This window comes from Sinocyclocheilus anshuiensis, unplaced genomic scaffold (genome assembly GCF_001515605.1).
Source record: "Sinocyclocheilus anshuiensis isolate Anshui unplaced genomic scaffold, SAMN03320099.WGS_v1.1 scaffold1408, whole genome shotgun sequence".
In the NCBI taxonomy this organism is placed as follows: Eukaryota; Metazoa; Chordata; class Actinopteri; order Cypriniformes; family Cyprinidae; genus Sinocyclocheilus; species Sinocyclocheilus anshuiensis.
Window position 1 is genome coordinate 278,560 of NW_015547704.1, and position 11,767 is coordinate 290,326.

The 11,767-nt window shown below is 38.4% G+C and overlaps 1 protein-coding gene across 1 annotated transcript; it reads right to left on the minus strand.

Moving 5' to 3' along the window:
• Positions 1-1,176: 1,176 nt before the first annotated feature.
• Positions 1,177-8,498, minus strand: fam124b (family with sequence similarity 124B). Its single transcript, XM_016506770.1, has 3 exons — positions 8,468-8,498; positions 7,571-8,355; positions 1,177-1,850 (listed from the first exon to the last, which is right to left on the minus strand). The coding sequence occupies exons 1-3, from the start codon at positions 8,481-8,483 to the stop codon at positions 1,308-1,310; spliced, it is 1,344 nt and encodes a 447-aa protein (XP_016362256.1). The 5' UTR covers positions 8,484-8,498; the 3' UTR covers positions 1,177-1,307.
• Between the last annotated feature and the right edge of the window lie 3,269 nt (positions 8,499-11,767).

Genomic DNA, 11,767 nt, shown 5'->3' on the forward strand with positions numbered 1-11,767 from the left:
TTTTATTTATAATTTTTTTATTTTAATACATTTGTTGTGGGTTTTTGTCTTTTTTTTGTAGTTTTTAAAAATAAATATCTCTATGGTTTTTAGTAATTTTTATTTCAGTTTTAGTTATTTTAGAACATCAGGTTAAACAATTAAAATGAGAAATGTTGCCTTGGCAACTAGCTGAAATATGTTGGTGTGAATATGAAGCGAATAATTTGGTAATTTTAATAAAGGTGGTGTAATGTCAATGCTAATAATAATTTCAATGCTTATTAAAAGACATCTTAAGCTGTGAGGCGGGGAAGGGCGCCAAACTGGTCAGAAACGAGGCTTCTAGATTAATTTACTGCAAAGCAAATAAAAGCAATGAATGTCTTCATCTCAAAAAACATTTTTGTCTTACATTTCATAATTAACTTGGGCTCAACGCTGACTCACTTTCTGCCATTTTTATTTATTTATTGGAATGTGGGCAAAGGATTGTGGGTGATTAAAGAACGTGAAAAATACACTTGATGAGTCCTTCACAATACACTAAATGAAGGCCAGAAAATGAATGAAGGCTGCCTAACAAAGATCTTCCAGACTGAGAGAATCTATTAAAGAAAATGACATGCATTTGAATTATTTCAAACATTCTTCTTTATATAACTACATAATTATTAAATTAGTTTGTTACCAACATACACAACATTATTTTACAAGTAATAATAGTAATGAAATACAAAGTACTCCACATTTGATACATTTCATAAAAATACATTATCAAAAGTCAAAATACTGAGACAGTCTCAGAAATACTGCTGAGTTTGTAATGTATAGTGCTAATAATTTAGTGGACATACAATAAACAGTTCTGAGATGAATACAGTGCTTTTGTGCAGAATAACATAAACTTGCTTAATTAGAGTTTACTAGCTTCATTACTAGTAAGAATGAAGCTGGTAAACCCAGATCCCTTCCCACCAGGATGATCTGTTCTGAAATTTGTTAAAAAATCTCACTGACATTATGTTGATCATGCAATTTGTATTGAAAAATCTGTACTAAAATGCAAAATAGAAGCATTTTCATTCTCTTTTGAACCCCACTATAAATCCTATACAAAAGATAAAATGCAATTAAAGAGTTATATTAATTTGTCATTATGTAATCAACGATGCGAGTGGACGATCATGTGTGAAAGCGACAGTACTGCTGTTTATTTCCAGGGAATGCATGAATTGATACAATGTGAATGCACTGTAAGTGGCTTTGGCAAATGCATTCATGTAAATGTGTGCTGCTTTTCCAAACAAATGAGTAAATGGTAACAGTCAGATGAAGAACTCATCTACTTGTGCATGTTGAGGTCGACTGTGACACTGTGAAGCTTGTGTCTCTGCTAGGACGCTCTTTGCACTCTCGTCAGTGGTCCACCGTGGCTCATCCAGGACGTGTTTCTGGTCTCTAGACAGAGTCAGCAGAGCAGACACTCCTAAAGCGGCCTGCGGCTTCACAGCACAACCCGTGTCCACATTCATCTCCGGCTCCTCCTCTTCCAGGTGGGTTAGGGAGGTTTCTGAGGTTATCGTGGGCTCGTACCAGTTCATCGACAGGCCTGCGGGGCTGCTGCGCTGGGACGAGTAACAGGAGCTTCCCGGAGGAGAGCTGCAGGTGCCGTCTGACCCAGCGCACTCCCTTCCTGACCTCACGCCACGGGGACAGCGGTCCTCAGCGTGCTCCTTCAGATGGGACGTCCTCCTGCAGGGAGAGGTGGAAGGGGGTCTGGCAGCTGCACAGCTCCTCAGCAGCATCCTGGGACAGCTCAGAGGAAACGCAGACCTCAGGAAGCCTTGGGCTTGTGCTGGAGCCTTAACCTGTGGAGAAAACCACGCTTTATCAGTTCAACAGTCATTAAAGGGATAGTGCACCCAAAAATGAAAATTTGCTGTTAATTGAATCACCTTCAGGCCATCCAAGAGATAGGCGACTTTTTCTTCAGTAGAACAGTAAAGAAGATTTTTAGCTGAAAACGTGGTCATACAATGCAAGACAGCAGCTACCATGTTTTGAGAAAAAAAAAATCGCAGCAGTTCGCAGCTCGAGTAGCACAGATCTACAAGTAACTCAATCAAAACTCACTTTCAGATGCCTCAAAGTAACCCCGACTTGAAATGAGCCAAAATAGCAGCATATCTGATCCTATGATGCTGGGTTTTGCCAACTCATTCAGCGCTCAGTTCCTCCAACAGTCACTGAAATGAGGAAACAGCGGACCGAAGACTGATGTGCTGGTGATATACACATGTGTGATCTGAGTGTTTGAATGAAGGGGCGAAATGAATGTTTTTATGGTTTCTCATTGTTTATGTAAAAAGACGAGCTGATGAAGACAAGATTATTCACTTTATATGCTTTAGACATGTAAAACATTCACATTTCACATCATTGCTGGGTGTTTTAATAATATAATTGTGTATACGTTACATCATTGCGTGATTACGTAAACGAACTAGTGAATTGAACCAGTTCATTGAAACGAACTGTCCAAAAGAACCAGTTCATGTAAAATAATCAGATTTCCCTGTTACCTAAGGTTCTGGATTACAGGTAATAATGTTGTAATTAATGTTCAGTTTCCTGCACAGACCGATCATTTAGCTTCATAAAACCTCAATATATTGTCAGGATCCATGGTATAAATATGCTTTTTTTGACTCTTAAAGTGACAGCAGCCACTGACTTGCATTTTAGGAATAATTAAGGACCGCGGTTTCAGCTAAAAATCTTCTTTACTGTTCTGCAGAAGATGAAGTCTCCTACATCTTGAATGGCCTGAGGGTGAGGAAATTAACAGCAAATTTTCATTTCTGGGTGAACTATCCCTTTAAGAAAATTGCAGTTTAAAGGAATAGTTCACATTAAAAATGCTGGCATTATTTACTTCACCCTCATGTCATTCCGAACCCGTTTTATATTATTTTTTAACACAAAAAAATAAAAAAGATCTATAATTGTGAAAGCCACCCACAAGCCCCCATTTGCAGCCTTTACACATTCGTTCAATCATTTTCAAATTGTTTAGAACAAAAGGTTTCCTTTAAAAATAAAATGCTGTTGGAGTTAGGGGAAGGCCTAAAAATATTTAAATTCAAGCAAATAAATTTCATTTTCACTTTATATGCTTTAGACATGTAAAACATTCACATTTCACATCATTGCTGGGTGTTTTAATAATATAATTGTGTATACGTTACATCATTGCGTGATTACGTAAACGAACTAGTGAATTGAACCAGTTCATTGAAACGAACTGTCCAAAAGAACCAGTTCATGTAAAATATTTAGATTCTGTAAATAATGTTCAGTTTCTTGCACAGACTGATCGTTTCACTTCATAAGACCTCAATATATCACCAGGAGCCACGGGATTAATTTAGTGTTCATTGATATACTTTTTTTATTCTCTAAAATGGCCAGTCGCTAACTTACGTTATATGAATCATCAAGGAGCATGGTTTCAGCTAAAAATCTTTTTTTACTGCTTTACTGAAGAAAAGTGTCACCTACATCTTGAATGGCCTGAGGATGAGTGATGTTTAGAACAAAAGGTTTCCTTTAAAAATAAAATGCTGTTGGAGTTAAGGGAAGGCCTAAAAATATTTAAATTCAAGCAAATAAATTTCATTAGCATTGAAATGGGATCATTAATTTTAAAATAAATGCATGTACACAATTTAAACTGATGTCCATGTTTTGTATTACTGTAGATCAGTGTTCCCTTTCGAATGGTCTCTCCCGTTGCGTCGCTGACGCTTATGGGGGAAACTCCTGTTTACTCTGATACTGAAGCCTGATTTGTTCACGTTCGTGGTCAAATGAAGGTTTTTATAATTTCTCATGGTTTATGTAAAACAGTGAGCTGATGAAGACGAGTTTATTCACTTTATATGCTTTAGACACATAAAACATCCACGTTTCACATCATTATTGGGTGCTTTAATAATATAATTGAGGAAATGTTATGTCATTGTGTGATTGAACGAACTAGTGAATTAAACTAGTTCATTGAAACGAACTGTCCAAAAGAACCAGTTCATGTAAAAGAATCAGATTTCCCTGTTACCTAAGGTTCTGGATTACAGGTAATAATGTTGTAAGTAATGTTCAGTTTCCTGCACAGACCGATCATTTAGCTTCATAAAACCTCAATATATCGTCAGGATCCATGGTATAAATATGCTTTTTTTGACTCTTAAAGTGACAGCAGCCACTGACTTGCATTTTAGGAATAATCAAGGACTGCGGTTCTGCAGAAGATGAAGTCTCCTACATCTTGAATGGCCTGAGGGTGAGGAAATTAACAGCAAATTTTCATTTCTGGGTGAACTATCCCTTTAAGAAAATTGCAGTTTAAAGGAATAGTTCACATTAAAAATGCTGGCATTATTTACTTCACCCTCATGTCATTCCGAACCCGTTTTATATTATTTTTTAACACAAAAAAATAAAAAAGATCTATAATTGTGAAAGCCACCCACAAGCCCCCATTTGCAGCCTTTACACATTCGTTCAATCATTTTCAAATTGTTTAGAACAAAAGGTTTCCTTTAAAAATAAAATGCTGTTGGAGTTAGGGGAAGGCCTAAAAATATTTAAATTCAAGCAAATAAATTTCATTAGCATTGAAATGGGATCATTAATTTTAAAATAAATGCATGTACACAATTTAAACTGATGTCCATGTTTTCTATTACTGTAGATCAGTGTTCCCTTTCGAATGGTCTCTCCCGTTGCGTCGCTGATGCTTATGGGGGAAACTCCTGTTTACTCTGATACTTAAGCCTGATTTGTTCACGTTCGTGTAACTGCACAACCAATGGCACTTCAACCCGCCAAAAGGGGTGAAGCCGACTGCTATATAAGTGCTCTGAGCACAATTTCATCAGAATTTTTCTCCTTCAGCGACGAAGATCATCTCCTCGCTGAATCTGCAAGCAAGAAGACGAAGAAGAGGAAGAAAGAAGCTAGAAAGAAGAAGCCAGAAGCCTTCCCCTGTGGCCATTCGGCACCTATTAGAGCAAATTTCCAGCGACGTTGTTACAAATGTAGCACCACGAGTGTGGCTTGTGCAGGGAACCCCTGTATGATGCAGATGGGCACAGTGAGTGTGTCGCCTGTCAAGGTCCATGCCCCAGAGTGATGTTGAACCCTGAGCCTCAGAAGCCATCCTGATCCAAACTCAGAGAGGACAAGGAGAGGGTCAGTTCTCGATGACGCCAGAACTCCCTCGAAGAAGTCTCATGCTCGCTCTCCATCCGTCCGTTTGACACTGAGCGACTCCATTCAAGCTGGGCCCGTCCTCTCCATTCAGTGCGCGACCAAGCAAACTACCGCTATGATAGCGGACCCACATACTCAAACGAGCATTTCTCCTCTCCTAGTTACCACGAATGTCAGTTTCCCACTCCCGTGCGGCAAACTACCATTCGAAAAACTAAAACCACTCGCCCTCTGGCTTCAGGCTTGGAAAGCTATCCCAGATGTGTCAATGAAAACTCCATGTTAACATCAGTAAATTATGGGGTGCCGCAAGGATCTGTGTTAGGCCCTCTGTTATTTTCAATATACATGCTGCCACTTGGCAACATTATTAGCACACATGGCCAGATGAAACTTCTAAACTATACAAAGTTGAAAAATTAGGTTAAAGATATAAAACATTGGATGACCAGTAATTTTCTCCTATAATATTCAGACAAGACTGAGGTATTACTTATTGGACCAAAAACCTGCACACAGAATTTCTTAAAGTACAATTTGCAACTAGAAGGATGTCATCATCTGCAGTTAAAGACCTGGGCGCTATATTGGACAGCAACTTATCTTTCACAAATCATATTTTCATATGTTACAAAAAACAGCCTTCTTCCATCTCAGAAACATTGCTAAGCTTGATTAACATTACTGTAATGCATTACTAGCTGGTTGTCCTGCATCCTCAATAAACAAGCGACAGTTAGTCCAAAACGCAGCTGCTAGAGTGGTTTTGCTCCTGTATATTTAACTGATATTCTAATGCCCTACAATCCATCACACTCTTTAAAGTCACAAAACATTGGAGTTTTAGTAATACCTAGGCTATCTAAATTCACTAAAGGAGGGGGAGCATTTTCTCACCTGGTTCCTAAACTCTGGAATAGCCTTCCTGATAAAGTTCGGGGCTCAGAGACACTCTCCCAGTATAAATTTAGATTAAAATCTAGATTTAAATCTAGATTCAGTCAAGCATTCACATAATGAATTAAAGTTTATTTGTATAGCGCTTTTTACGATACAAATTGTTGCAAAGCAACTTTACAGAAAATTCAGTTTCTTCAATATTTAGTGGTAGCTTATCAGTGGTGACCGTCAGTTTATGTACATATGGCAGAAATGTACGGAAAAATCAATTAAAGACGTAATCAAACAGACGATGAACACTATTTTAACAGCAATTATTATATGATGCAATCAAACTTATAGCAAAATTTGGTAGTTCTGTAAGTTGTTTCAGGGTTGGCATCATCTGAGGTCCTCTGAGGGGTTGGCATTATCTCTTCTCAGGTGTTCGGTCATCTCAGGTCTTTGTAAGGGCTGGATTATGAATCTCATACCCTTGTTCCTAATTATATCAGATAAAATTCACATAAACATTTTTTTTTTTTGCTTGAAACGTCATGAACAGCAGCTAAGCTAATAATTTTCCATTTGCCTTTTTGGGATACCCATCTCGAGGTAACTAGAGATTACACCAGCTCCAGTGTGGATCCAGCCTCGTATGAAGACTTCAGCTGACCCAACGCCTGTGAAGAGATGACGCTGACCCCTGCAAGGACCTCAGATGACGCCAACTTGAATCAACATGCACAACTCCCAAAAATGTCTATATTGTAATCATTGTGATCACACTTGCAATAATTGCTTTAATGAGCTAATTTTTTCCACCTAAAATAATTAATTCATAACTGTATGATTCTATTGTCTTGAACTGTTAATTTCTGAAATGGGCATTACTTGGACACATTCACTTCTGATAACAGATCACTCTAAATTGCATGCATTTTCTGTAAAGCTGCTTTGAAACAATGTGTATTGTGAAAAGCAGAATACAAATAAATTTGAATAGAATTGAACTGAATTTATCTGCCAATTTTCTGACATTTTCAAAGAGAAAAAAAGTTTATTTTTCATACACCATTGACAGATATTTGTCTTGTTTTGAGCACAAACTCACTTCATTTTTGTTAAATTTCCCAGACTTCATATCTTCATTTTGCATCCCAAAATGGCTCTTAATTTAAGGATGTTCAGATCTTTGTATTGGAAAACAAGACAGAAATACGGAGGAAGATACTATTCTTTTTTTGTTGCAATTCATGCAAAATTTAATGCCATGAATATAAATTTACTGTAAGACTTCCTGCTCTTTTAAGGCCTTAATTTGTGGAAGGTCAAATTAAAACCTTTAAAGACCATTTTAAGACCCGTAGAAACTCTAGTATGACTGTTCACTAAAAGGGCTTATAGAAACCAGAGCACATTTCCTGTGACCTACTTGAAAGAGGATCTTGTTGCCGTCCAGGTCTTCGGTGTGCCATTGGCTGGTGCTGATGGGTGAGCAGGTGTTGGGCAGTAAGGGCACGAGCTGTCCGATCTCCCCCACCCTGAACTGCAGCACCATGGAGTAACACGGCTCCACTCGCACCCCGGGTGAGAGCTGCTTGATGGCCAGCTGTAGGATGAAGCCTGCTTCTGTGAGCAGCGTGAACCAGCAAAAGCCCGTCTTCTGCTCTTCTACCCTCCTCTGCAGCACCGTCTCATATAAACGCACAGTGTCCTCAAAGTTATCATAGGTGCTGTGCAAAGTCACCCGCACCACCTCTCCTCCGTAGTGCACCGGCCGCACACCCCACACCGGCATCCCCGTGCCCAGGCTGTAGAAGTCCCGGCTGGGCAGGAGATAAGGCTTCAGTAGGGCGCTGGATGGGGAGCTAACGTGAACGCCGGCCTCTCTGGTGCCGCAGCTCTCCGTATGGTGGTACTGCCAGGGTGGACACTGCAGGAAGTCCAGTACTCTGAGAATGCGCTCCTCTCCGTAAGACTCGTGTAAGAATATGGTGACGGCGTGTGACGGGTGGCCAGCCGCGGGGCACTGGTTAGCTCTGGTGTGGTCATGAAGAGGACAGGCCCGCTCAGACACATGGAAGAGGCGCAGGCCGGGATGGACCCACTTCAGCAGGCGGTCCAGAGTGTGCTGGAGGAGCAGCGAGGTGCCGGGGTTGGCGAGCAGATGCATGGTGAGCAGAAGGAGCTCCTGACCCGGGACAGCCGAGAGGTCAGCTGAACAAAGGGCAGAGGAAGCCACAGACAGAGCGGTGAGGAAAAATCTAATCACAGATGGCAAAACAAGCCTGACTGTTGATAGAACATTAAACAAAGAAAATGGACTCACTGCTACTGCAGGACATTTTACTGCAGTCAGATCTAAAGAAAAGAAAAAGCACACTTATTATAACGAGTGTAATACCGTTCAACTGATATCCATCTATCAGCAAATAACAAACAAGTATTTTATAAATAACAGAGAGGTATCCTTTAAAATATTACACAGAATTTACCCTGCTAAGGAATGATTTGAACGTTAGAGATGAGATGAAAAACACTGAAATGTGTGGTGTTGCTATAGAATCTGTGATTTAACTTTTCTTTCAACGTGTATATTCAAAAATATTTTTGGATGGATGTCTCCAGCTTTATTTCTAGGATGTTTTTTGTATAAGCTACTATTCATTCAAAAAGTACAGTTTCTTTTTATTTTTCATGCAAAATATCACATTCAAAGTTAAGCCAAATTGTGAAAAATGTATAAAAGAAGTAAAAAATATGGCACTACGTTTGACAATATCAAAAACAGAAAAGCCATATAGACTTGTATATATAGTTCAAAGACATGATGTCCCATTTTGGAGTCCGCATCAAATTAAATTTACAAAAGTGATTTTACTTACATAGAAAGCATATTAAATGCAAGTAAAGTGTCTACTTTAATGTCTCAAGCAACCTTTGTGAAAATAAAATGTCAAAATATGGGTAAAATCATGTTCCATCAATGATTCAACAGTTATATTTATATAAAAATTAAATAGCATACTTATTCGGACCTGTACTTATTAAAATATATAAAAGAAAAAGTGATCATGTTAAATTGTATTATATTTTAAATGATTAAAAACAATAATTTAAATGGGTAAAACCTAGTGTTTTGAAGGATGTTGGCAAAAATGGTAAAGATTTAAAATGACAATTGCAAACTGCACTGAAATACAAATGAATAATAAATAGTAGTCTGATTTAGATGATGTACTTTAATCCACATTAAATGGCGCGTTTTTGAAGATCAAAAGATGTTTGAAGTGTTAGAATGTATCGTTTGTTGCTTACGTCATAAAGCATTCAGCACCCACTGTCCGTTACTGTGTTTCTCCCGCGAACAAAAGCGAGCTGTTGTTTAGCTTTCTCCGCTAACTCACTCACGCCCGAGTCCTGCTGCTGCTCGTGAAGCGAAGCGGCTGTCGGAGCATAATCTGCCTTCACTCGAGCGCAAAACCCGCTTTAAACACGAGCTTTGTTTATAAACCCTGTTTGCGCTCGCGGGAGTCGAGATCACGCTGACGTCACTTCAGCCTTTATAATTTATGATGATGATCAGAGGGACTCTAGCTGAAAATCTAAAATATCATTTGAAAAGCTCATTTCGATCGAGTCATCACTGGATCATGTCTTTCGAGAACACAGCTCAAATATGAGGAGTCGGGGGAAGGGCTGTTCTCTCTAAGAATCGAGGGGCCTGAACCCCAGCAGATGGCTGTCATCGGACCTGTGTGGGACACACACTTTAAGCAAGCTTCTCAAGTAGTGTGCAGTCCTGGACAACAGAGAGTTTAATTGCACCCAAACCGAGGTACATCCTTATATGTTAATTAATAAATCAGTCATAAAAGCGAATTCTGAATCAAAACAAAGCCCAATCCTTTCTAGCTGCAGGTTTGTGTTTTACTGTCATTTTTGAAAGGGAAAGGATTGCATTCTAGAAAATGCAATCCTTGTGCATCCTTAGGGAAAAAATGTGCATCTTTATTTGAAATGTTATATTTCAACCTCATTTCCTTCTATACGTTTATTTTACTGTAGGCACAAAACATAGTTATACTCAGGACTTTACGGACAAAAATGTTGCATTGAAACTCATTGCACATTATTTCGACTTTATTGAAACTCAAGTTGCAATATTTAATCTCAGTGCCATTTAAGAATAAAATCATGCATCCTTGTTCATAGGCTTTCATTCTGTCAGCAAAGGTTTAACATTTTACCATTTATAAAATGGTTCAAATTGTTACTGTTTTCCACCTGATAGCGTCGTTTTCTCAGCTTTGGAGCAAATACTTACCCAAGACTGTAATAACCTGTAACTGTTACAAAAAAAATAAAAAATCTGCTTAGCATTTAGTATATGGAAAATCATTGATTTTTTCTCTCTTTTAAATAAACAAATTGGCATTTAATAGGTAAAAAGGGGCATCTGTTGTCAGGCTGGGATAGGAAAGGGCCCCCAAACCAAGAATAGCATCACTGTATATGTAACTGGCATTATGACTTGTCCTGAACAGCTCTTAATTAACCTCTTAATTAGAAGAAGGTAGATACTTTTGGTCAATTTTGGAATAATCTATTCTTGTTCTTCATGAGTTGATAAGAGTACATAGGTAGTTTTTCAAACTTCAAGAGTCTGAGATATTTTGTGTGACTTAGTTAAAAAAAATCTGTCACAATTTACTCTTTACTTTGCTGTTCCAAAAGACTTTTATTTTTTTTATCATTTTTGTCCCAAAAAGTTCATAAAGACACTGTAAAAGTAATCCATTGGAAGCGAGCCGTTTAATCCAACTTTTCTGAACAGATATGATTGATTTACATGGTGAACAAACTTAATTTAACCTTTTATTCTCTTATATAAACATAGATCAATATGGAAGCCAGTTTCCACCACAGAATAAAAAATAGCAATAATAGCAACAATCTTGCAATTCTGCTTTTTTTTCTGTTTTCTTTTTTTCTGTTTCCACCATCAAATGAAAAACTAAAAAAAAAATGAATTGTGACTTTTCTGACTTTTTATGAGTTTATATCTTACAACTGGGATTTTTCTTCATAGAATACGTTTTGTGAGATAAAAAAAAAAATAATGTAATTACATGTTTATTTATTTATTTTTTTTCATTCTGTGGCGGAAGCAGGCTTCCATAGATCAGTGCTTGACACAAGAGAACAAATATCACTGGTCCTTGTGGAAGCTCAAACTTGCTTGTGCTACACTGCAAGAATGTCTCAGGTTACCATGAAACCATGGTTCCCTGAGAAGGGAAACAAGACAAGACACTGCATCCTCTAGTGCAGTGAATCTCAACCTTTTGGCGTACCGGACCCCAGTCCAATTCAGAACCATCCTCATGGTTGAGAAACACTGGGTGGACACTATGGGGACTGACTCTGGCATGACGGGTGTCTGAAGCAGTGTATAAACCAAGCGGCAACCTCCCGCTCTCTCTCGTGAAACCAACAAGGAAGTGACTTAAATAGTAATTCGTCAACTGGCCGCTAGAGGCTGGCTGCAAAAGGGAGTCAATCCCATAAACTCCCCATGTTAAAATGCCCAAATTTACAGCAGAAAAAAACATGTTTACAGCCTGGT

What these genes read in the sequence shown, in the direction of transcription:
- fam124b (XM_016506770.1), bottom strand. An exon ending in GCAACAAGATCCTCTTTCAA is followed by an intron (nt 1,851 to 7,570) that starts GTAGGTCACAGG and finishes TTTTCTCCACAG; the next exon opens with GTTAAGGCTCCAGCACAAGC.